Source organism: Delphinapterus leucas, chromosome 5 (assembly GCF_059928025.1).
Source record: "Delphinapterus leucas isolate spDelLeu-1000000601 "Yukka" chromosome 5, BTC_Dleu_Yukka2, whole genome shotgun sequence".
NCBI lineage: Eukaryota > Metazoa > Chordata > Mammalia > Artiodactyla > Monodontidae > Delphinapterus > Delphinapterus leucas.
Genome location: NC_143133.1, coordinates 30,340,838 through 30,368,255, shown reverse-complemented (window position 1 = coordinate 30,368,255; position 27,418 = coordinate 30,340,838). Strand labels below are relative to the sequence as shown.

Here is a 27,418-nt window from a genome sequence, read left to right as displayed (position 1 = left end):
TGGACCCCAGGAGCTGTGCGAACAAAGACGAGAAAGGGAAACCTCTCCGTGCGGCCTGAGGAGCAGTGGATTAAATCCCCGCAATCAACTTGATGTGCCCTGCATCTGTGGAATACCTGAATAGACAGTGAATCATCGCTAAACTGAGGCGGTGGACTTTGGGAGCACCTGTAGACTTGGGGTTTGCTGTCTGCGACTGACTTGTTTCTGATTTTTATGTTTATCTTAGTATAATTTTTAGCGCTTGTTATATCGGTGGATTCGTTTGTTGGTGGTTCTCTTTATTATTTTTTTTTTCATTTTAATTATTTATTTATTTTTTTCTTTTTTATTTCTTTTTTTTTTTTTGCTCCCCTGTCTTCTGAGCCGTGTGGCCGACAGGGTCTTGGTGCTCTGGTCTGGTGTCAGGCCTGAGCCTCTGAGGTGGGAGAGCCGAGTAGAGGACACTGGACCACCAGAGACCTCCCAGCCCAATGTAATATCAATCGGCGAGAGCTCCCCCAGAGATCTTCGTCTCAATGCTAAGGCCCAGCTCCACCCAATGGCCAGCAAGCTCCAGTGCTGGGCGCCCCATGCCAAACAACTAGCAAGACAGGAACACAACGCCACCCATTAGCAGAGAAGCTGCCTAAAATCATACTGAGTTCCCAGACACCCCAAAACACACTGCCAGATGCAGCCCTGCCCACCAGAAAGACAAGATCCAGCCTCATCACCAGAACACAGGCACCAGTTCCCTCCATCAGGAAGCCTACACAAGCCACTGAACCAACCTCACCCACTGGGGGCAGACACCAAAAACATCAGGAACTACGAACCTGCAGCCTGCGAAAAGGAGACCCCCAAACACAGTTAAACAAAATGAGAAGACAGAAGTATGCAGCAGATGAAGGAGCAAGGTAAAAACCCACCAGACCAAACAAATGAAGAGGAAATAGGCAGTCTACCTGAAAAAGAATTCAGAGTAATGGTAGTAAAGATGTCCAAAATCTTGGAAATAGAATGGAGAAAATATAAGAAACGTTTAACAAGGACCTAGAACTAAAGAGTAAACAAACAGTGATGAACAACACTATAAATGAAATTAAAAATTCTCTAGAAGGAATCAATAGCAGAATAACTGAGGCGGAAGAATGGATAAGTGACCTGGAAGATAAAACAGTGGAAATAACTACCACAGAGCAGAATGAAGAAAAAAGAATGAAAAGAATTGAGGACAGTCTCAGAGACCTCTGGGACAACATTAAACTCACCAACATTCGAATTATAGGGATCCCAGAAGAAGAAGAGAAAAAGAAAGGGTCTGAGAAAATATTTGAAGAGATTATAGTTGAAAAGTTCCCTAACATGGGAAAGGAAATAGTCAATCAAGTCCAGGAAGCACAAAGAGTCCCATACAGGACAAATCCAAGGAGAAACATGCCAAGACACATATTAATCAAACTATCAAAAATACAAAGAAAAAATGTTAAAAGCAGCAAGGGAAAAGCAAAAAACAACATACAAGGGAATCCCCATAAGGATAACAGCTGATCTTTCAGCAGAAACTCTGCAAGCCCGAAGGGAGTGGCAAGACATATTTAGTGATGAAAGGGATAAACCTACAACCAAGATTACTCTACCCAGCAAGGATCTCATTCCCATTCGATGGAGAAATTAAAACCTTTACAGACAAGCAAAAACTAGGAGAATTCAGCACCACCAAACCAGCTTTACAACAAATGCTAAAGGAACTTCTCTAGGCAGGAAACACAAGAGAAGGAAAAGACCTACAAAAACAAACCCAAAATAATTAAGAAAATGGTAATAGGAACATACATATTGATAATTACCTTAAATGTAAATGGATTATATATACAATGGAATATTACTCAGCCATAAAAAGAAACGAAATTGAGTTTTTTGTAGTGAGGTGGACGGACCTAGAGACTGTTATACAGAGTGAAATAAGTCAGAAAGAGAAAAACAAATACTGTAAGCTAACACATATAAATGGAATCTAAAAAGGAAAAAAAAGTGGTTATGAAGAACGTAGGGGCAGGGCAGGAATAAAGACGCAGACGTAGAGAATGGACTTGAGGACCCAGGGAGGGAGAAGGGTAAGCTGGGACGAAGTGAGAGAGTGGCATGGACATATATACACTACCAAATGTAAAATAGATAGCTAGTGGGAAACATTGCATCTCATGGGGACATCAGCTTGGTGCTTTGTGACCACCTAGAGGGGTGAGATAGGGAGGGTGGGAGGGAGACGCAAGAGAGAGAGAGTATATGGGGATATATGTATGCACATAGCTGATTCATTTTGTTATACAGCAGAAACTAACACACCATTGTAAAGCAATTATACTCCAATAAAGATGTTAAAAAAAAAAGTAACGTAGGAATTTTAATATCCAGTTACTCCTTGGCAGCACTATCATCACAGCCAAATGACCACCAACTGATAAATGGAGAAACAAATCGTGGTCTGTCCATACAATGGAATGTGACTTAGCCATAAAAAGGAATGAAGGTCGGATACAGGCTACAATGTGGATGACCCTGAAAGCATTATGCCAAGTGAAAGAAGCCAAACACAAGAGGTCATATACTGGGTGATTCTATTTATATGAAATATTCAAAATAGGTAAATCCACAAAGATGGAAAGCAGATGAGTGCTGCCAGGGAGGAGTGAGGAGCAACTGCTTAATGGGGATGGGTTTCCTTTCAGGGTGATGAAAGTGTTTTGAAATTAGAGGTGATGGTTGCACAAGAGCGTGAATGTACTAAATGCCACTGAATTGTACCTTTTAAAATGGTTGAGTGTATGTTATATAAATTTGCCTCAATTAAAAAAAAAAGAGAGAGAGAGACTCTACTTGGTATGAAGGATCTGCTTCCAGGCTCACTCCTGTGATTGTTGGCAGACCTCAGTTTCTCTCTAGCTGTTGGTCAGGAGAATTCAGTTCCTCACTGCATGGGTTTCTCCAGAGGGCTCTTCACAACTTGACAGCTTTGTTCTTCCACACTGAGTGAGTGATCTAAGAGAGTGCCAGCGCCCAAGACTGGGCAGATCTTTGGAGTGATATATCATTACCTCTGCTATATGCTGTTGGTCACACAGTCCACTCCTGGTATATTGTGGGAGGGGGTCAGTACCAGGGGGTGGGGGTCATTGGGGGCCATCTTGGAGGCTATCACAGTGGGTCTATCAGAGTATAATCTCTTGTAACAATTTGGGATTATGAAGAAGTAAATTAGGGCAACATTTAGGTGGGAACTGTGCTTAAAAGTTAGTTACCTTCTTACTAATTCTTGTAAATATTTGCTCTTTTTTTTTTTCAGGTCCGGCACAGAATCAAATGCAAGTTCCATCTGGGTATGGATTGCATCCTCAAAGCTACACTGCTCCCTCAGGACATTACTCTCAAGGACCTGGGAAAATGACCTCATTGCCATTGGATAGCCAGTGTGATGATTACTACTCTGGTCTCTATAGGGTACCAACACAAAGTGTGGTGACTCCTAACACAGCAAGCCCACAACCAGGAGCACAGCAGATGTATGGCAGCGTTCCTCCTGCCCCTCATGTCGTGGGATCCACTCTGGGATCATTCCAAGGTGCCGGGTCATCAGCATCACATTTGCATACGAGTGCCTCCCAGCCATACTCCTCTTTTGTGAATCATTACAATAGTCCAGCCATGTACTCTGACAATTCTTCTGTTGCTGCTCAGGGATTTCCCTCTACTAGCGGTCACTATGCTTTGTCAACTGTTTCTAATGCTGCGTATCCTAGTGTTTCATATCCCTCTCTACCTGCTGGTGATCCATATGGGCAGCAAATGTTTACCTCACAGAATGCTCCGACTGTCAGGCCAATTAAAGATAATTCATTTTCTGGTCAAAATACAGCTATCAGCCATCCATCACCACTTCCACCTCCACCATCACAACAGTACCACCAGCAGCAGAGTCTTTCAGGATACAATACTTTTGCGTGGTCAGCTTCAGGCCTTCCGTCAACCCAAGACAATCTAATCCAAAACCACACCTCCCTGGCTACAGCCAACGACCCAACAAATCCTGGTAGGTTGAATGAAAAGTTCACCAAAGCATGGTTGAAAATCAGTGCATTTCCAATCTGATTTTTATTGCATGAAGGTTAAAGATGATACTGCCTAATAGAAAAATTGGAAATTAGCTCACCTTTGCAATTTATTTGCTTTATTTATAGTGGAATTTTGCAGCATCTTCTTGAACCCTTCCCCTTCATCTATTCACAATTAGCCACCCAACCATCTGCCTTATATAGCATGGTTCCTTGCCATGATTGGGATCTCAGTTGGTATTTATTGCTGTGTTTTCATGCCTCTGCAGTAGTTGTCTTTAATGTGAGTTAGGAATAAGGCAAAATGGAAGGGTCTATTTGGGGATATGCTTTGGTAGCTAATACTTTCTTTTTTATATTAGTTCAACCTTGGGACAGTTACTATTCCAGCCATAGCCCTATTCACTATAGAAAAAATGATGGCCTGCGATACCACACTGGTTTCTCTAGGTGAACCCCTATTAGTGACTTTCACAGAAGATATATTTCCTATACATTAAAGTTGATGTTTTCTCAGCCCCAGATTGGTAAGTTAGGATGAAGGACAGGGAAGATGGAGAAAGATACATGAAGAATACCCTTGTAATTAGTTTTTCTTACCTTCCTAAACCAAGATGTGGTTAAATTTATTTGTTTAAAAATTATGTATGCAAGGTATGTAGTTTTTTAGTGTGGGGTTTGCATAGGATATATTCACTTTAATTCAATTTGTGAACTTGAACTTAACAAAATCTGCTCTTGAACTGAATGAAAAGGTATGTAAAGGATGGGAATTGTTAAAGCTGTGATCGTTTTCTGAATGATGTCTTTAGATTGTATATCAGAGTCTAGATAGCCATATGTCAAGGATGTTGTAGAAAAGTATCATTCCCTGGACAGTTAGATTATTTAAAGTTAGAACTTTAGAATATTAGATCTGAAGTGTGCATTTGAGATCATCTATTCTTTCGTTGCTATGTTGTTTAGAAACACTTTGGGCTACAAGCAACTAATAGTGGTTTAAACAAGAAAGGTGGTATTTTTCTCACATAACAAGAAGTCTAGGCAGATGCAGTAGATCTAGATGTCCTCAGTGTCTTTTTTCCCTTTCCACTCTGCCATCCTTAGTATGTTGGTTTATAGAAACAAGATAACTTCTGTACCTGTAGACAGCAAGTCAAAGTTAAAAGCAGAACGAAGGGAGAGGAAAGAAGATGGGGTCGTGGCATTGACCCCATTTCATTTTACATACCATTTGCCATAGCTGTTTTAAAAGACCATCTCTAATTTAAGGGAAGGCTAGAAAATGAATATTTAGCTTTGTAGCCTTCATGGTAGAGGCAGGCAAGAAAGAAGGGGTTTAGCATTAACTGGGTTTTAGGTAAGTCACCTTGAAGCATCTATCACAATTCCCAAATCTGGCTGTGCACCAGAATCCCTTGCACAGATTGTGATCTTGAAACCCAACTTACTGAGCTAGAATACAATCTCCAGGGTAGTCTTGGCACGCAATTTGTGGGATCTTAGTTCCCTGACCAGGGATCGAACCCGGGCCCTCAGCAGTGAAAGTGCAGAGTCCTAACCACTGGACCACCAGGGAATTCCCTTGGAAATCTGTATTTCTGACTTGATCATGAGTGATGTCGGGTAGCAGATCCATATTCTACTGTAGTCCTTTTGTTTAACAAATGAGGAAAGCCTGTAGTCATTAATGTTAGAAACAGAGCTTGTCCTGAAGCTCAGTTTCTTCTGACTCTCAGTCTACCCTTCTCAGAACCAGGGCTTTCTGTCCCCTAGAAATTCTGTTTTCTTTCTTTCTTCTTTCAGCAGTCCTTTTACACATCAGCTTATCCTAAGGTCCCTCTGACTGAAGGATTTTGTGACTATCGTGACAAAAAAAGAAGAAATTCAGCTAATTGCTGTCTTATTCTGAGATGGGACTGAATAGAACTAATTTATGCTGAGATGTAGGATCAGGGAAATGTAGGGCCACTTGGCTAAGGAATAGAATACCTGTGGGGGAGGGCCTATCATTGAAGAAAATGTTGAATAAAGAGTAAGAATAATTACAAAATTAGCTTCTATTTGAATAAGTAGTAATTAGGCCGTTAGGCAGAGAGAAGGGGGTATACTTCCATTCTTTTAATTGTGATACTATACTGTGAAAGCCATAGTAAATATAATTTTAGAAGTTCATTTGTTAAGAAGTGGGTTTCTTTATTTTTTCCCTCTAGATTGGTAAATGACTTTTTAATTGTAGTTCAGAAGTTGACAAATTAAGTGTATCTCAGGTTAGTATGACCCATGCTCGTCACCATTTCAAAAGAAATAAAGAGGTTACTTTTAAAACGTACTTTAAATATTACAGAAGTTCCTAAACTTTCTCAGCTGATGTTTCTCAGTATTTTTTCCAGTGCCTCAAGCTACTTAGTATTAATAGTTCACAAGGTTTTTTGACAGATGTCACTGTGTTTCTCTTGAAAATTTAAAACATCCCTTGGAACTCTGTGAGTTTGTTGCGAGAGCAACTTGGGTGCCTAATTACAAGGTTTGGGAACCATGGGTATACCGATTTTAATGTCCTAGAAAGACAAGCAATTTAATTGGTTTGGACATTTTAAAATTATATTGTCATATTAAAATGAGAATCTTAGGTATTAATCATAGTTTTGTGTGAAAATCAGCCTTTGAGTAATTGACAAGAATGATTGCATTTTTATTACCTGGTTATATTAGTTTCATTTTCAGGTAGTATAGTAAAAATTCTTAAGCAATTTGTGAAGGGTTAAGATCCAAAAGCATAAACCTGACTTAAGTGATTATCAAAAACACAGTGATTGATACATGCTGTTACTTTTAGGCAGTTGATGAGTTCATATTCAGAAACATAGAATAAAAGAGACATGTAAATGTTATCTCATTTGCCTATATTTTTTATTATTTTTTAATTCTATTTATTTGGCTGCGTTGGGTCTCCATTGCTGCACTCGGGCTTTCTCTAGTTGCAGCGAGCGGGGGCTACCCTTCATTGTAGCACGCGGGCTTCTCACTGCAGTGGCTTCTCTTGTTGCGGAGCATGGGCTCTAGGCATGCAGGCTTCAGCAGTTGCAGCACGCGGGCTCAGTAGTTGTGGTGCGCGGGCTGTAGGGTACACGGGCTCAGTAGTTGTGGCTCGCGGGCTCTAGAGCGCAGGCTCAGTAATTGTGGCGCATGGGCTTAGTTGCTCTGCGGCATGTGGGATCTTCCCGGACCAGGGCTCAAACTCGCGTCTGCTGCATTGGCAGGCGGATTCTTAACCACTGCACAGCCAGGGAAGTCCATTTGCCTCTTTATTTTAGAAAAGCATGTTAGTACAATTCAGCACTAGAATTTCAGATTACTTTATTAAAAACATAGTGATGTATGTTTGGGGGGCTGTGTTTAGTTGTTAACTTAGAGTGAAATTTTGGCTGGTGTTTAAAAGGTGTCATTATACCATTAAAATTTTTTAAACTGGCACTATAGGTAAATTTGTCAAGGTTCAGAAGCTCTTTCTTAGTTTGAGATGAAGTTGGCTGAGTAATACAACTTCAGTAAGGATCACATCTTGACAGCATATTGTAGAATAATACTGAGTACAATTTTATTAAAAAACACTTTAAAATCTACTTATAAAAATAATAATAAACATTTATATAATCCTTATATAAAAATCCACAACATACATGACACTAAGGTATAACCACTGGTAAGTTAATATACATCTATCATCGCGGGGTGGTGATGTGCCTGAGGAAAAGCAAAATAGATCCCTATAGGAGGTGACTATCTGGATAAAGAAATACGAGTTAGAAGTAAGTTAGAAAACTACATTGGAGGTACAAATAGTACAGGTAAGAGATTATTTTCAGCTTTGGAAACTTGTGATGAGATTGCAGAGTTGTGAGATAGTAATAATTATGCTCCCTCACACTCGTACTCCTTCAGTTTTTCCAAAGCTACTCTTGAACCTTTTCATCTTTACTCAACTTTATACCTTCCACCTGTAAATTGTTCTATATTTACTCCTTCTTCAAGCTCAGAAGATGAGATGTCCATCTTTGTGACCACTTCCTTCAAAAGTTGACTTTATCAGTTGTCCCTTTTCTGTATCTCAGTTTCCCATTTTCTCCTGGGCTATGGCGTTGGAAAGGTGAGAGGAAAAGACTTGAAGGAAAAACATGAAAAACATAAGCTTGGTCCTGTATGTAATCAGCAGCCACCAGAAATTTTTAAGCAAGGGGGTGACGCTATCAGGTTTGTGTTTCAGATCTTTCTTCTGTGAGCAGTGTGGTAGGTGGACTGGAGGAGGAAGAACCTGGAGACAGGAAGACCAGCTAGGAAGGAATTACTATAATTATCTAGATGAAGGATGCTGACACAGGTTGAGATTTATTTATACAGAAGACAGATGGCAAGAGATGATTTCAAGAATGCATTGATAAGGTTTATGAAGGAAAAGGAATAATAAAAGTTGACTTAAATTTTCTAGTTTGAACAACTTGAATGGGTAATGGTGCTATTAGTTGAGAATTTGCTTAACCTTCCTAGTTTCAAAAGAGTTTATGTACAGTTACTAAGGAGCTACTAAAAACTAACAGGGGAACTACCTTAATGCCAATAAGTAAATAAATAGATAAACAGACAAATGATTTATTTTTGAATTGTAGGTTCTGCCTCTAAGTATACCATGCTTCATCTGTCAAATTCTCTTTGTGAAAGGGGTAGTTTTGTTGTTGTTGTTTTTGGCTGGCAGTTTTCTGTGGTCCTTCATATTTGTGGAACTTGTCTCCATTTATTTGACAAATACTTGAAAGCCAGCTATGTGACAGGTGTTTATTTTAGTGCAGGGAGATAAAATAGCAAGTAAAAAGACTTGATCCTTATCTTCATGAAGTTTGTAATCTTCTTGGGGAGGCAAACATTATCCAAATAAACACAAATAAACACAAATAAATGTAAAATTGCTACTATTATTTAAGTATCATGAAGCAGAGATGTATAGTGCTTGGTGAGAGTACTCTAGGTATAGCATACTCAGGAAGTTTTCCCTGATCTCTGATATGTGAGCTGCAATCTGAAGAATGAATTCTCCATTTATACATGGAGAATTCTGAAGAATGAATTCTCCATGTATAAAATAAATTACAGATGAAATAAATATTTAAATGCAAAAAGGCAAAACTTTAAAACTTTTGAGAGAAAATACGGAAGAACCTTGGAGTTGGGAAAGATTTCTTAAGGACACCACCCACAGTGCTAGCTAGCCATAAAGAATAAGCATGATAAGGTTTACTATCATCTAATTAAGAACTTTTTTTCATTGAAAGGCAACATAAAGAGAACAAAAAGACAAGCCATGAAACGGGAGAAAAAAAAATTTTATAGTATTTTATCCAGATTATACAAATAACACATAAGATCAATAAGGAAAAGACCAGCAACCCAAGAAAAACATACATGAACAGGCATTTCACAGATGAAAGGAAAACATACTCAGTCTCATTAATAATCAGGGAAAAGCAACTTAAAACTAGAATGGGATATCTACTTATACCTAGCGGCAGGATGGTAAAACTTTGAAAGACCGACTATACCAAGGCATGGCAAGGATGTGGAATAACAGGAAAATCTTAAGACAGTGTTAGTAGAAGGACCTATTGGTTCCACATTTTAGGGAAATTTGGCGTTAGTGGGATTGAAGGTAACCACACCCTGAAACACAGCTATCCCACTTCTGTGTACTCTAGAGAAGTCCTTCTCATACTTTGTGAGTATGAATCACCTGGGGCCTTGTTAAAATGGAGGTTCTGATTCACCAGGTCTAGTAGTGCCTGGCCTAAGGATTTTATCAAGTTTCTGTATAAAGTGTTGCTAGCCCATAGGGTACACTTTGAATAAGAGGGCCCTACAGCACCACTTCCTGTTTTAAATGTGTAGTCCTTGTAGAAAATAACGTTTTGCGGGGGGGGATTCTGAGCTAAAGGGTCTAGTCTGTTCCCCAGGCCAAGGAACTCACTTCCCACAGGCCCCCCAGGGCTGAGGGGATCCTCGTCCCTTGCTGTACAGCTACATACACACTTTTGAGCTGTGGCACACACATTGAGAAGCTCCACCCCCACAGAAACTAGCACATGTGTACCAGGGACATGTTCATGAATGTTCCTGTAGTACTGTATGTGAAAACATAAAATTAGAACCCAAAAGTCCATTTATGATAGAATGGATATCAGTATATCCTTCCAGTGGGCTACTGACGAGCAGTGAAAATGATGAAATAGAGCTATACTCATTAACACAAATGAATCCCAGAAATGTAACAGGATTCATGGAAGAATATATGCAGTATGCTATTGTTATAAAGTTAAAAAAACAAGCAAAAATAATGTTTAGGCATACTTATTTGTGTGGTAAACTAATAACAAAAGCAAGAGAATAAGGAACACAGTTCAGAAGGGAGGCAGGGGAATACCTTCCGTGAGGAGTACACCAAGAGCTTCAACAGTACTGGAAATGTTTTATTTTCACAGTTGGATGCTGAGTTCATGGGTGTTTCTTTATTATGATTTTATAAATACATACACATATACGTATCACCTTTTATTTGTATCAATTATTTTATTAAAGAAAAAAATTTATTACATCTAAGGGGGAGCAAGTGTATTCCCCTTTAATGGGAGAGAGCATGGCAAGTTCAAAGGACTGAAAGACCAGTGAAGCTAGAGGAGAACCATGGGCCAGGAGGAGGCTGGGAACTCAGGATCATTCAGGGCCTCGTTGACCATGTTAAGAAGTGTTCAGGGTAAGATGTTTTGTCTTCACCCTCAACCACTGGCAGACTATTGAAGGACTGTAAGGAGGGTGATGCCGTGTATCAGGCTGGAGACTGGAGAACACAGAGGGCCGTGTTCAAACCTGAACTACTTATCTTAGACTTTGTGCTTGGAATTATTTTTGAAAAATTACTTGTGGGAATAATTTAAGGCCTAGGGTGATGGAATTGTTCTCCAGAGAGGATTTATATTTCCTTCTGCCAGTTTCCTCCAGGTACTACCAGCCTGTGATCACATCCATCCAAGTCCAAGTGTCTAGATGTGCTGGACTGTGCAGATGTTCTGAATCAAAGCTGCTGGCTTTTGTAAGGCTTAGCTTCCTGGTTTATCCTTAGCCCGAGGTTATAACCCTTCAGATACTATCCTAAAAGTGGAGGTATGGGGTGCTGAATCAGGTGCCCCATCTTGGGTGTGCTGTAGGAGATGTCTTGCTTCCCATGCTCTGCAAGGCTACAGAAAACAGCAGATCAGGTTTTCAACAGATAACCACAGGGTGAAAGCAGCTCTGAGTGTTAGGCTTGTTTCTCTGAGTTTTCAATTTCTTACAGATTTTCACGCAGAGATTCATTAATATCATGTTAGATCTTTGATTATTTTAAGAAGATCTTTTTAAGTATAGTTTTTAAAGTTACTGTTAGTAGAAGGTTTGATCCTAATTACCTAGATCATCATTAACAGAGGCAGAAATATCTTCCATATTTTTAGACAGTGTCTTTTAGTTTCTTATTATGAGCAAAGGTAAAGTTAATATATTTACTGTCTTCCACACCCCTCTCCTTATTTTTATCACTCAATTTTAGGTGATTATATCTTAATTTTTTACTTTGTACTGTTAAATATATTCATCGCTCTGTTACTTTAGCATTTTTAATGATTTCACCAGTTATCTAATGCTGGTTTAAAACAAAAATTATTTATTATTTTTCATAGTTCTGTGGGTTGTTTGGACAGTTCCTCTGCCCGTTTTCTTGGACTCATGTGACTTCATTTAGCTGGAGAGTTGGCTGGGCTGGAGAATCGTAGACTTCACTCATATGTCTAGCAGTTGGTGCACACCGTTCAGTGGGGCACCTAGGTTTTTCTCCACGTGACTAGATTAGCTTCCTTACGTCAGGGGTCCCCAACCCCCCGGGCTGCGTACTGGTACTGGTCCGCGGCCTGTTAGGAACCGGGCCACACAGCAGGAGGAGAGCGGCAGGCAAGCAAGCAAAGCTTCATCTGCGGCTCCCCACCGCTCCCCATTGCTTGCATTACCACCTAAACCATTCCCCCATCACCCAAGGCCTTGGAAGAATTGTCTTCCACGAAACCGGTCCCTGGTGCCAAAAGGTTGGGGACCGTTGCCTTATGTGATGGTCTCAGGGCAGCATTTCAAGAGCAGAAAGGCATAAGCTGTAGTACCTCTTGAGACCTGAGGTCCTGGACTTGTACACCATTACTTCTGCCACATTCTGTTGATTAAAGCTAGTCGAAAGTTTAGCCTCAATTCAGGGAGTGGGAAAATAGATTCCACTTCTCAATGAGGGGAACTGCAAAATATTGTGACTGTGTTTTCAGTCTCTCACAAATGATGTTTGTCCTTCCTAAAAATGATGTGGCAATTAACGTATTTAGACTACCTTCCACCTTCTTTCTCCATTCTCATATTTATATCATTTGTACACTATTGGGAAATGTATCACATTTTGTTCTGTCACTATATTCTTGCATTTGTTTCAGTCTTAGACCTAACTTTGTTCATATATATATATGAACATGTCATACATATATACACATACGTACATGTCTATATGTGTATGTATACTATTGTGTAAGTTTAAGATGTGCAACATGATGATTTGATATATATATTTATTGCAAAATGATGACCACAGTAGGGTTAGTTAATACATCCATCATCTCTCATAATTACCATTTTTGTGTATATGGTGAGAATATTTAATATCTACTGTCTGAACAGCTTCCAAGTATATGATAACAGTATTGTTAACTGTAGTCACCGTGCTATACATTAGAGCTCCAGAACCTACTCATCTTATAACTGAGAGTTTGTACTCTTTGACCAATATCTCCCTATTTCCCCCGCTTCCCTGCTTCTGGCAACCAAAACTTTCTATTTCTGTGAGTTCGGCTTTTTTAGATTCCATATATAAATTACACCATGCGTTATTTGTCTTCATCTGATTTTCCTCAATTAGCGTAATAACCTGAAAGTCCCTTCACATTGTCACATGGCAGGATTTCCTTCTTTTTTATGGCTGAACGATATTCCATTGTGTGTGTGTGTTTTCTTTATTTCCACATTTTCTTTATCCATTCATCCATTGTATATATGTCTGTATATATACACATACACACATGCATGTATTGATATATGCATACACATACATACCTACATGTATATATAAATGTATACACCACATTTTTAAAGTCCATTCATCCATCAGTGGACACTTATGTTGTCATCATAGGTTTTTCAGTTATCTCTTGGTTGGCTGAAGATGATCCTGTAGGTCAGGCAGTTTGAGCTATCAAAAAGGCCAACTATGAATCACATGTACTTTATTCCAGAGGTCCAACCTAATGTTACTGTCAAGCCCTTACTTAGTTACCTGTGAGATATGGGATCTGATTAGAAACAGCAAATGAAAAGTGGCAGTTTACAATACAAAATGGGATCTGAGCTAATAGAAACATCTGTATAATTCATGAGTCACATTACTGCAGAAGCAAATAACCTCTGTTCATCTTATCTATCTAAGGTACCGTTGCACACTACAATAATTAGTATTAATAATAGTGATCATTAGTAAAGAAAAGCTGTTTGGGGTTCATTTTGTTTAAGAAGGTATGGAAGCTTGTGAAATGTTTTAGGAAAATTGCCATTAAAGACTTCTAAAAACATTTAGTGAATAAGTTTTTAGTTTTTTTGAAAATAATTTGTTTGGACCCCTTATTTTCTAGATATAGATATAGTAGATAAATGTGATGCTGCTGAAGTTTCTTACAAGAACTTCAGATTAACTGTATTTTGTTAGTATTTTAATATATTTCAAGCTTACTGCTGTGGATGAAATAGTTTCTTGTCTTCAGTTGCAGATACTTTGTCCTGTTCTGTAATGCAAAATGTTCAGCCTCCCAAGTCCAGCCCAGTAGTATCCGCTGTTTTGTCAGGAGCCTCGTCAACAAGAACACCTCCTGCTGCAAGTCGCCCAGTTGAGCCTTTGGCCTCAGTTGCACGGCCGTCAGAGCTATTACAGCAGAAAGGTATTTGAAAAATTTGTTATACTGTATATATTGTACATATATATACGCACACAGTAATTCAAATAGCTGAATTTAAAAAGTCAAACTGATTAAGCATAATTTATGGAAAATATGAGAAAAAGTAATTTATAATCTCAATTCAAACACTATTTTTTAATATATTCCAGTCTCTGTGATTTTATATAATTATGTTATAGAATTTTGTTAAATCTGTTATATATTTTATATCATTGCAATCATAGTTTACATACCATTTTGCATTTTGCTTTTACATTTATTAAATTATGCAGTTCTTCATATATCTCTGTACAGCTTTATAGTCATGGCTAATTCATTGTGTCATTGTATTATAATTTACTACTCCATCCCTCCATTATGGGCCATTTATTTTCTATTTTTTAAAGGTTATTATAGTTTCTTTTGGGATGAAACACCCAAGGTTTCCTTGTTTTGTGAATTTCCATATCCTATTTGATGATTTCTTTGCTTGTCATTATTATTAATGGAAAGTAACTTTTGACCCAATTTTGAGAATGAGAGGATGAAAATGAAATTGTAAGCCACACTCTTGCATCATTGACAAACAATATGGTTTATTTGTTTGCTTGTTTAATATTCTCCGTGTGTTAAATAAGTGACAGGTGACTAAAATGTGTTGTTTTGACCACTTCCCCACATTGCCTTTTCTTTTGGTTGTATTCTTGATTGTTCTCTGTCTGGCTAAAATTCCAAATCTATTGATGTTTCAGGTTAATATACTATATTTTTCATATGATGAGAGATAACTGTTTTTAGGAAAATGTGGTTTGTATTCCCAGCACAATCATTAGTAATATTTTAGGGACTATATTCACTATGTAGTGACGGCCCCTCACCTTGAGTATGAAGAACTCTCTTATGTTCTGAGACTTGGAAAAAGCAACATAAATCCTTAGGCTGATCTCACTGCTTATATCTGCTGAGTGTTCCTGTGGTCAACAGAGGCTTTTCTATCCTTTGATCAGATTATACATTATAGATTTCTTTATTTGTTTTTTTTTTTTTTTTTAGGAAAACCAACTGCAGCACCAGAGAGTGTCCACTGATTCCCAACAAGCTAGTGGGTGTATTAGGAATAGGATCTAGTTATTATAAGCATTTACTTTCAAAGTGAGGGGCTGGTAGGAAAGTTGTACTTATCATGAGTAGAAGAAACTTAGGGGTACATAGGAGCCCTAACTAAATGAGTGATGTCTTTCCTCTACATTGATGATTACCTTCTAGATGTTAAGATATATATACTGCTTGTTTTGGCCCTTTACATTGCGCCCGCTAATTTATTTTTTCCTATTATATTTTTCTTTTGACCATTTTAGTTTAAATACCATCCTATCATCTTACTATATCATTTTGTAAACCACTTTCCCACTAAATAATTATGATTATTATGTTTCCTTTTTCTTACTAATAAGATAGATTTGAAAAGAGAAGGAACTATCGTTTATCGAGCAGTTACAATGTGCCAGATACTTCCTATTTATTATCTCATTTAATCCCCTTACCAATTCTACTAGGTAGACATTATCTTGGTTTTACAGGTGAGAAAAGTGACATTCACAAAGATTAGGTAACTTGCCCAAGATTATAAATTAGTAAATAGCAGAGTAAAAGATTTTTCTTTCTTCTTTTGGCCACACCACACAGCATGTGGGATCTTAGTTCCCCGACCAGGGATTGAACACGTGCCCCCTGCAGTGGAAGCACAGCATCTTAACCACTGGACCGCAGGGGAAGCCACCAGAGTGAAAGATTTTCAACTCAAACCTTTCTATTTTGTGCTCTTTCTATAAATGAGGCTGAATTATTGTTTTTGTTGGCTGTTAAACTCTTGATTTACCTAAGGTAAACTCCTTGAATAAGTAACAGGAAAGATAATGCTGGAGACCTTTGAATTGCAGCTTTTATTGTTCCGTTTTCTGGAGTAGGAGATTGGTCACTTAGTGGTCTCATTGCCTTTGGGTAGATCTGGATACACACAGAGATGTGTATGAGTTATGGCCCCATGTACGTTGTGCAAACTGTAGTTTACAGGACTGACGCCCCTTGTGTGCAGGGTACGGCTGTGTAGGGTGTGCTGTGGGTCTGATAAGACTAGAAAGTATTGATACTTAAAAGAGGTTAGTCTTTTTCTCCTGTGGATGAAGAGTGTTGCCTGCCATAAAGCAAAGAATGTTGAGCCACCAAGCCACTACAAAGCTGCCGCCAGCAGTGAGCCCCGAGGGAACTCAGGATGGAGACAAACTGCAGAGCCCTGAGCCACTGCAGCCAACCCCGCAGCAGTGCACCCGAGGGGACTCAGCATAGGAAAGAACAGGACACCGCCCTAGAGAGCTATGGTACCTATGAAAGGAATCATTTCAGTGAGCCCATTTGAGTGAGCCCAGGCTCTTGCATCTTCCCATACACAGAAGAGTGCTAAGTTCACTGACTTGAGATACCTGGTTTTCTTTAATTAATGGTCATCTTTTGATGTTCCGACTCCCTGGTCTTTGTTGCAAAACGTCTGTATGTCCCGGCTCCTCCCTTACCTCTTTGGAGCCATTCCTCAGAGCTGCCTGAGAGGCTGTCTTCTGGGCTTGAACTCCTCAGAAAGTCCACCAAATAACACAGTTCTCAATTTTTAGGTTGTGCTTTTTTTTTCAGTTGACATTCCCAGCTTCAAAGACACCCTTTCTGAGCTATTCTCTCAGCATTTTTTACTGGTTTTTACAGGAGAGGCTTCAAATTTTTGCTTGCATATCTATCTCCTAAAAATTTTTTGAAAAAATTGTAACTACTTGAACATTTTTAGATTGACATCTAAAATTTTTCACCAAAAGTTTAAATACTTGCAGTTATATAATTTTCAACATTCTGCATATGTTGACTTTTAAAAAAAAGATGTTATGTTTTTCTGTGTATCCACTGGAATGAAGCCTGTCATCCTTTAAAAGATAGTGAAGGGACTTCCCTGGCAGTCCACTGGTTATGATTCTGTGCTTCCAGTGCAGAGGCTGCAGGTTTGATCCCTGGTCGGGGAACTAAGATCCCACATGCCGTGCAGTGAGGCCAAAAGATTAAAAAAAGAAAGTGAAATTAGCCCTTCTTTAACATTTAGAAAGTTTACATTTTTCCTTTTTCTTCTTAACATCCCTTGAATGTTTCCCTTGAATGTAGTAATAATATAATATATTCTTAAACTAGAAACTCTTTTATCATGCTTTTCTGCTACAATAACATTATATATAATTGAAATTTTAAAATATTGTCTATAACCATAAGTGTCTAAACATTAACATTTTTTCTTCTGGATTATTCTATCAATATAATTATTGTCAGTATCTAGTGGGTCAAAACAACATAAACGTCGTGAATTTTGGTATTTTTTTAATGGAAAGTACGTTTTTATTGGAAATACATCTTTCATTGAGATAAATGGCTTTCCCTCCGTCCCACCATAGGTTTCTGTACCTGAATTGCATGATTCATTATTAGAATAATAAACTTTAGAAAAATTTCATTCATAGTTTTTATTTGCATATATATAATTACTGAGAAACTTTGTTCATATAAAGTAGATAGGAATGGTATTGGAAGGGTTTTATTAAAGCAATATTGTTCTATAAAGTTTTTTAACCTTCTGAGTTACATGTGAGAAATTTTTATTGTTGTTGGTTGAATTTTATTTTCCAGATTGTAGATAGTTGGTAGCATTATTATTTCATGTAGCAGTTTACAATTTTAAAATACCTTTCAGTTTTATTATCTCACTTGATCATCATGTGAAGCAGACATATCATATTACACCTTTATTTTATAGATGAGGAAACTGAGGTTTGGAGAGGTTAGGTGTTTTGCCCAAAGACATAGAAGTTCCCAAAAGGGATACCAAGACCCAGTGCAGATCTTCTGCTTCCAAACCCAGTGTTTGTTTTACTGAGTTAGCAATTATTCAAAATATTATGAATTTTATTATATCATTGCCAGTATAATATCACATACTTTAATGTATTTTTATCAAAAACTTCAAGCTGTGATGTAAGTCATTTATCTCACGGATGGCATCTCCATATAACCTAATTGGCAAAGGCAGTCCTCATTTTCAAACCAGTGACACAAATTTTAATCTTTGTCAGAAAGCCTGATTTAATTTTTTAATTCAAAGAAATGTGTTCCTAAAGTTTCAAGGGGTATCATAAACTCCGCTGAGAAATAAATTGCATCCTACATCTCCTAAGCCAAATTACTAAGAGCAATCAAATTTAAATGTCAAAGATTATTCTTTTTTATAGTATAGGTTATAAAAACTAGGCAGTGAGTCAATATGCTGTTTCTCATTGCCAAATTTGAAATAAAGCATTGTAATATGTACCTAATATTAGGCTATTTGTGAAGCAAGGATTATATTAAAAAGCATTGTATTCCTGTGGTAAATATATGCATAGTGTGTATCAAACTGTTATTTGGCTTTTTTTAGTATTTAAATAGGAATCAAGCATAAAAATTAGAAATAACTCTTAATTTCATCATACATCATTATAAAAATGTTCCCATGTATTTTATTTTATATATATATATATATACACATATATATATATATATATACTACTAAGTACTAATAGGTTTACCTGCTAGTAAATTTTTGTTTTGTTTTGTTTTGGTTAAAAGGAGGTAGAAAGCATTAAGTACTATATAAAGTATAAGGGGATATGAAATGATTATAACCATTATAAATATTTTATGATAAAATAGGTTGTAAAGTACTTTATTGAACATCTCATAGCTTCTGAATAAAACATGTAGAATTTTTACCTCTGAGTTTTATCCAGTGTCTCTTGAAAAAGACTGATAGTCCTAGAAAATGTTCTACTTATTTTTAAAAGAACTAGCATTACTAAGAATATTATTCAGGTTGGTAGAAGGTTCTTTTTCTAACTAATGACTTGTCCTAGGGATAAGTATTAAGAATAGTTGAAAATAATTGTTTTTAATCAAATATATACAAAAATATGTTTTTAAAGTTCAATAGTAATAGTAGTGGGCTTCCCTGGTGGCGCAGTGGTTGAGAGTCCGCCTGCTGATGCAGGGGATGCCGGTTCGTGCCCCGGTCCGGGAAGATCCCACATGCTGCGGAGCGGCTGGGCCCCATGAGCCATTGCTGCTGAGCCTGCACGTCTGGAGTCTGTGCTCTGCAACGGGAGAGGCCACAACAGTGAGAGGCCTGCGTACCGCAACAACAACAACAAAAAGTAATAGTAGTGAATACTTGTATAGTATTTACTATATTTCAGGCACCATTCTAATAAGATTTAAAATATATTAATTCATTTAATCCTCCCAGCAGCTGTTTGAGGTAGTTATTACCCCACCTTACAGATGATATAGATGAAGAACAGAGAGGTTAGTAATTTTGACCAAGGACACACAGCTAGTAAGTGGTATTACCTGGAATTGATCCCAGAGACCCCATCTTTATCCATAATGTCCTGCTGCTTGTCTGTTCAGTATTTCTTACTGTTTTTGCTTTGTCTCATGTGACTCTTTCAAAAGCAATGGATTCTTTGGCAGTAGTGATTGGGGCCTTCACACATGCAGAATCATTAAATAAATTTATCATTACTGCCGCCACCCTACTTTTCACTATTTCTGAATTAATAAAGCCAACCCTATTTCTAATATGTTTTATTTTTAACTGCAGCATGTATGGCAAGGTAAAAGATAGTCTGTAGATTTAGGGTGCCTTGATCAATCTTTTAAAGAAGGAGGAAGCTTTCCTAGTAAGATTTAGGATAAGTTAAGGTAATGTGTTTCCTTTGTAAAGTGAGAAAAAGTCTGTTCTTAACACAGGTACTTTCTTAGGTGGATAAGATGTAGGAAAGAGTACTGTGGAGGGTGATTCCCTTAAAAGCCTTCTTTCGTGGGAACCCTTGCAAAGTCTTCTAGTGTGTGTACCTAGTTAGAAGACCAGATTAGGAAAGGTAACAGTTTCTCAAAAGTCTGAACTCTTGAATTTAAAAAAGCTAACCTCCACAAGGGATTTGTTTTCTCTTAAGACTAGTTTTATTTATTCCCAGTGTAACTATCTAGGGAACAGTAAAGATGCCTTTTATTAAGCAACTCCAACTCTCCTGGAGAATTTGGCCTGAAGGTACTTTAATGATAGGTAGTTTAAACAGAATGTCTTTTTAAAAATATTAGGGCCCTGTCAGTAACAGGCTCTTCATCATGTCATTCAGTCTGTGAAATAGCGTCCCGCCTCTTGGTTTTCTAGATCCATACCTTGGAAGCTCTGCTTAAGACAGAATGAATTGAGGGTGTGGCATTCCTTCCTTGTTTGGTGGTGATGGCTGGGGTGGGAGGTACCCCAGGACATTTCGACAGTATGCTGTATACAACCTAGAGCAGGGCATTTAAATGTGAATTGATTGTTATTCTGGAGCTCTTAACCATTTTTCTCTGGATTAACTAAAATATCATATCCTTCTGCTGTTAGTATTCCCAAGCTTTTAACAAAGTTTACTTAAACGAGCAAAGGAAGGCTAAATTCTGAGCCTTAAATATTGAGTCGCAGCTGGGAAGAGCTTAAATCTTGATACTTTCATCTCCGGCACTTCTCAAAAAGGATTGCATCTTTTTTGTAGGACAGTAAAATTAAGTATGTTGTGTGACATTCTGTTAATACAGTAAGTTGGCAACCACTGTATAATCTAAAATGATATTGTAATAAATAATATTACTCTGTTCTTATTTATAGGTTTGTTCCAGTGCATTAAGTAGTTGCTCTATAAATTTTTCTTTAATCATTGGATAGCCATCTCATTTGCTTCCAATTAAGCATTGGACATTTTCCCAATAATATGTGATATCTGTTTTTATTCAGTAAATCTGGAAAAAGAGAGGAAAATATTTGTCTTATAATACCTATAGGTTTGCCCTATGCTTTGGCTTCTTTGATTAGTTAGAGTCAGCAGTCTACAGAATGATTCAGTCATGAAAAGAATGGATTTTCTTCCTGTTTTTTGGCCTCTCTTAGCTTAGCACAGTAAATGTAATTTCTTTTTTTTCTTCTTTCTCTTATTTCTGCTTATTATATACATACATACATGTGTACTTTTCAAAGTGCAATGCTAATTGGCATTTTGGGAAAGTACTTCGTTTTTAAAGAAGTTCTTAAATTGAAGAATTTCTTTTCTATAAAATCTTTTTTACTGTTAACTTATGTCTGTTATAAACTTCTTAACATATTTAACCTAAGGTCTAATAATAGTCAAGTTTTCATTTTAACCAGGCCTTTATTAGAGGAACATGCCACTCTGAATTTGGTCTTTCAAGGTACCAAGCTTATTTTTTGTGTTGCCTGAACTTATTTTACATTGATTTTTACTTTCTCAGATGAATTTGTGATAACTGCCATTTTATCTGTATTTAAAAATGTTTCAGCAAAGCTAGCAGATTTTTCCGTGACTTCTTTAGTCATGAGGATCAAAGCTTCATTCATATACAGTTTAACCTTTGCTCTCTTCTAAGTTCAGATTTTACTCTTTAATAGCTTTTTTCTTACTATAGGCATGAGTTATGTTTCTCCATGCTAATTTAAAAGGTCATCAGGGGCTTCCCTGGTGGCGCAGTGGTTAAGAGTCCGCCTGCCGATGCAGGGGACACGGGTTCGTGCCCCGGTCCAGGAGGATCCCACATGCCGCAGAGCAGCTGGGCCCGTGAGCCATGGCCCCTGAGCCTGCGCGTCCGGAGCCTGTGCTCCGCAGCGGGAGAGGCCACAGCAGTGAGAGGCCTGCGTACCGCAAAAAAAAAAAAAAAAAGTTCATCTGAAAAAAACAATGAAGAGAGCATCAGAGGTCTACCACATGATTTTTTCGGTGAGGCAGGGCTTCATTGTGCTTCCAGTATTGTGAAATGTTCTTGAAAATCCACACTATGTTACTGTTTTTTCAAATTGAGCTATAAGATTTTTCTTTGTAAGGATGTTTATTTTTATTTATGAAGCATTTGCATTTTAAGTTTTAAAAATTTTCCCCGTTAGAAATTTTGTGGATGTTAATTTTTTTGTCTTGATTTTGCTAGATTAATCAAATAATAAAAATATGCAATCAACTTTTTTTTTTTTAAAGGAAAGTACTATACAGTTACCAGTTGTTGGGCCTTTTCCACAGACTCTGCTTTCTCTTGCTGTATCTCACACTGAGGACTAGTCTCATTCACCTACTTCAGACTCGCATGTAGACATTAGTCTGATGCTGAGATGATTGGCCATCTCAGAAAATTTACTTTTCTGTAATTGTCTCACTTGTAGGGCCACAGGTAATAAGCCTTTTTTTTTTTTGAGCGTCTACTCTGAGCAGAGAACTATGCTCAATACAGTTCTTTTCTTTAACTGTCATTGTTTTTCCGTTATGAGAACTGAGTTACCAGCAGGGTGGCATTAGCAGAAGGAAGGTACCAAGTATCTGTACGTGTGTTGTGTGCTGTATAAATTCATTTCAGTAGAAATGATCACTGCTCACCAAGAATACACAGTCCCAAAGGAAGTATACCACAAGGGCCCCAAGGTCAAAGAAGGTAAACATGTACAGAGCTCAGTAAAATGTTCAGAGAGTATCAGTGCAGTTTTCTAAATATTAACAGTGTCAGACATGGTCCTTTTTATTTTTTTACACTTAGACCAATTAGTTCATATTAAAGCTGCTTTTACTAAACTGCTTCGCAGAGATTTTCTAACGGTTTGTTTCAGTTTTGATAATAAGTTAGCTGATATTAATATGCATGCTGGGATGTTCTTCGGAATGTCAGAGTTCTTTCTCACTTTTAATGCAATGTCAGAATTTTATTTCTCATCTCTCCTGTTGGTTTGACTCTTGTGTTTGTGCTTTCCACTTTACAGGCATGCAGTATGGTGAATATGTTAATAATCAAGCTAGCTCCGCACCAACTCCCTTGTCATCCACTTCCGATGATGAGGAAGAGGAGGAGGAGGATGAGGAAGCAGGTCTGCTTTAGCTTTACACCAGTTCTTGACCTTTCCCTGCTCGAGTTTTCTTTTTATGTCCACAGTCTTACTGGTCCTTAAAAAATGTGTCTTTGCAGATTTAGCTCAGTAGCTTGGTTTCAGTTATAGAAGGTTGGGGTCACTCGAAATGAGGTGTTTTGCATGTTTATTTGTTTTGTGTTTTCTCCTTTGGACCCCTCTACCGTTTTGTAAGTAACAATGCATTTTTCACGAAGATAGAGTGCTTTCTTCTTTCCGAAGCGCACTTTCTCTCGTGCCACATGCAAAAGAATGAGTCCTGACTGAAGCTTTTGGCTGATGATTGCTGTAGCACCCTTTTAGGACTCCTTTTAGGATTGTTTTATTTTCTGCTTTGCATGCTACTTTAGCCTAATCAAAATGAATCATGTGGACTTCATAAAAGTGAAAGAGAAATAGGACATTGTTCCTCTGAAGTCCTTGTGGCCTTTTCTGTCATCTATTTAGAAGACCCCAAATTTTTACTTATCTTCCTGCTTCATGAAGTAGTAGTTCACATCATGCTAGGTGAAGAAACTGTGCATGCGATTATGTGTTGCAGGCTGTTTAATATCTTTTTCTGCCTTTGATAAGTATAACTGTTGAGTATTAAGCTACTCAATTTGTCCATTAATTCTAATCGTTTGACGGAACCAATAAGTGATGATCTTTCAGGTTATTATACATGACCATGATTCTCTTTCTGTTATCTTTATAATTGAGTGGAAGGATTTGCTCTGTAAACAATCCGCTTAACTAAAAGTTTCCACTTCCTTTGCGTTTTTTAAATATTCAGATCCTTATGCATGATTTGAGGTGGTGGGTTGAAAATAGAGGGTTCCAGATGGAGAGTAATTTTTCTTACCTTAAAAATCTACATACCCATTTATCTTTCTGAATTTGGGGCAATTTTTTATTTTATATAATTTCAATCTTATAGAAGAGTGAAAGAAACTACCATATACACTTTACCATTTTTGCCGCATTTGCTTCTCTCTATAAACATTTTTTCCTACGTCATTTGAAGGTGGAGATATCATGAACCTTTACTTCTAAATACTCCAGTATGTATTTCCTGACTGTAAGGACAGTGCCTTACATAATATAAACACAATACAGTTGTCAAGAAACTGAGCACTGTTAACAATAATATCTGTTACACAGTCCATAGTCAAATCTCAACAGTTGTCTCAGTAAGATCTTTTATAGCTGTTTCCATGGCCCAGGGTCATGCACTGAATTTAGTGGTCATTTCTGTTTAGATTCCTTCAACCTAGAACAGTTCCTTAACCTTTCTTTCTCTTTCTTGACTTTGACATTTTTGAATAATAGAGGCCAGTAATAGAGGCCAGTTATTTTGTAGAATGTCCCTCAGTTTGGGGTTATCTGGTGTGTACTTGTGATTAGATTCAAATCATGCATTTTTTGGCAAGATTACCACTGAAGTAATGTTGTATTCTCAGTACATTGTGTCCGAGGCACATGTTGTTGATTTACCCCCATATTGATGATGTTAACTTTGATCACTTGATTAAGATGGTGTCTGCCAGGTTTCTCAGCTGTAAAGGTACTTCTTTTTTCCATTGAAATTAATAAGTGATTTGTGGGGAAATTCTATGATACTACGTAAATTTCCTGTTATTTTTTTTAAACCGTCACTCACTAGTTTTAACATTCATTGGTGATTTTCTAGTTCCAACATTCCTTCTATATTTATGAGTTGAGGTTTCATTGTGAAGAAGAGCTTTCTCTTCTCCCTTGTTGATTGCTTTGGGTTCATATTGACTCATGGATTCTTATTTTATTCAGTGGGTAATAATCCATTACTGTCATTAGTTATTTTGATAGCAACTTGTCCTGGCCAGTAGCAGCTCCTTCAAACTGTCTTTTTTAAATGTTCCCATGAATCTTTAAGCACTTATTTTAAGTACCTTAAGTCCTCGATAAGATGTTCCTAGCTCATCTTGTATTTGGGCTGCTGCAAGCCTGGGACAAACCATTTCCTTTAGTGCTGGTGCATATAGTAGAGAAGGGTGTTTTAGAAACCAAGATGTGATTGTAATGTGTGGTCATTGCTAATGATGGGTCATTGCTCCCAGGTCCTAAATTATTATTATTATTTAATGTGTATATTATTCAGATCCTACATATGTCTCACTTTTTAATCTCATGATCCTTATTTTACACATTTCAAAAATGTGTTTTTTTGCATAATGTTATTTGTCAGCCTAAATTACTCCCGTTTTTGTTCTGCTTACAATTAGGTGCAGTGGTTAAAAACCCCTTTTCCTTAGACAGAAAAAAAAATTGGAAAATCAAAAAGATTTAGCATTAATGGCTTTTCTCCTATCACCTTATTTTACTACTTTTTTCTTGAATATATTATAGATTAAAAATCCCTAAATTCTTAACTCACAGCATTTAGATTTTAATAATACCTAACATTTTTGAATACTTACTGTGTGCCAGATGCAGCACTAAAGAGCTAAAAGCTGTGGGGTTTTGTGTCATTTCTTCTAAATTCAAATCCTGACTTTGTCACTTATTAGCTTTGTGACCTTAGACAAGTTTCTTAAACTCATTGAGTCTCAATTTACTCATCTGTAAATGAGGAATAATAACAGTAACAATTACATATGGTCGTTTTGAGGATTGAAGGTATTCTTCGTAAAGAGCTTAGAACAGTGTCTGACAAATGGTAAAATCTCTCAAAAAAAAAAAATTAGGTGTGGGCTTCCCTGGTGGCGCGGTGGTTGAGAGTCCGCCTGCCAATGCGGGGGACACGGGTTCGTGCCCCGGTCCGGGAAGATCCCACATGCCGCGGAGTGGCTGGGCCCGTGAGCCATGGCCGCTGAGCCTGCGCGTCCGGAGCCTGTGCTCCGCAACGGGAGAGACCACAACAGTGAGAGGCCCGCGTACCGCAAAAAAAAAAAAAAAAAAAAAAATTAGGTGTCATTACTAACATTGAGAACATGTTTTTATCTCAATTTTTTCTTCTCAACAATCCTGCAAGGCAGAGATAATTGGCTCCATTTTTCAGATGAGTTGACTACGATCTGAACATGTACAGTAACATTTGTCTCTGGTCACACAACTCCTAAGTAGCAGAGTGGAGATTCAAACCGAGGTCTGTCTGCAGAGAGGTGTGAAGAGGATGGTCTTTATCTCCTAGTGAGAACACAAAGCCCTGGAATAGGTGGGAACTAAAGGGCACGTGGCAGTGGTCACCATGGCATTTCTTACGTGTTGTCTTCCTCCTTTGCCTTTTTTATCATGCAGCAAAATAACGACTGGACTATGGACATTTTTACTAGGATCCTGGTGTTATCTCTTCATCGTTTGTAAAAAAAAAAAAAAAAGTCCTAGTTTTGTTGATTGCAAATTAAAGGGACATTCTAAGTGAGGGGAAAGAAAAAATGGAAAGAAAATCTAGCTTTAAAATGAATTTTATTTTATTTTTTAAATCCTGCTCAGTTACAGTATTTTTTTCATATGTAAAAAGGTAAAAGAATGCCTCAGATTGGTACGGAGATTACATATAAGTGTATCTGTCAAGTAGAGATTTTGGAATGCTCTATTTTTTAAGCATTTCAGTGGTATTCATTCCCTATAATCATGAGATTTTTATGTATTTAGTTTATGTGGATTATTCTCCAATTTTGGAAAAATTTATTAAGCAGTAATGAAATATCAACTAGCAAGCAGGTTTGGAAATCAGTGATAATCTTCTTTATAGTTATATTTAAAGTAACTATCCTCTTATTTTAGCTTTTTATTTATTAAAGCTTAGGGTTTCCTTGACAGCGGGTCTATCTAGGAGTCAAGTACACGGATATTTATTTAAAACTTGCAGTTTTAAAAGAAAATTTTGATTTCAGTTCTGATTTTACATTAAACCATCTAATTATATTTTTTAAAATTACATGCTACAAATAGGCTTCCTTTTTAAGGTTTCCTCATTAAATGCACACTTGGAAACTAAAATAGGATTTTGTACTAGAGACAGTCTTATGTTTTGTTGGCAGCTTCTAAAAGTTCAGAATTGTTGGAGAATAAACTTAAAGAAAACTTGAGCAGATAGCAAGCTATCAGGTTCCCATAATGGTTATATCTTAAATTCCTCACTAAGTTTATTCAGTCACAGGTATTCACTCCTTCAGTTGTTAGTGCTAGAGTGGACCTTTTATTAG

General features: G+C 37.4%; 1 protein-coding gene and 1 non-coding gene across 7 annotated transcripts in view; one reads left to right on the top strand and one right to left on the bottom strand.

The window, feature by feature from the left end:
- SEC24B (SEC24 homolog B, COPII component) overlaps positions 1-27,418 on the top strand; it is a 94,179-nt gene that overhangs the window by 18,044 nt on the left and 48,717 nt on the right. For 3 of the 6 annotated variants that reach the window (XM_022567114.2, XM_089911584.1, XM_022567113.3), the window contains exons 2-4: positions 3,329-4,072; positions 14,018-14,191; positions 23,106-23,210. In XM_022567114.2, the coding sequence (XP_022422822.2) occupies positions 3,329-4,072; positions 14,018-14,191; positions 23,106-23,210 (1,023 nt within the window). Of the gene's footprint in view, positions 1-2,261; positions 2,598-3,328; positions 4,073-14,017; positions 14,192-23,105; positions 23,211-27,418 lie in introns of those variants that run through there. The other 3 variants (XM_022567116.2, XM_022567115.2, XM_089911583.1) reach the window with 2 other exon arrangements.
- TRNAE-UUC (transfer RNA glutamic acid (anticodon UUC)) lies at positions 5,601-5,673 on the bottom strand. Its single transcript has one exon. It is a non-coding gene; the product is annotated as a tRNA-Glu (tRNA).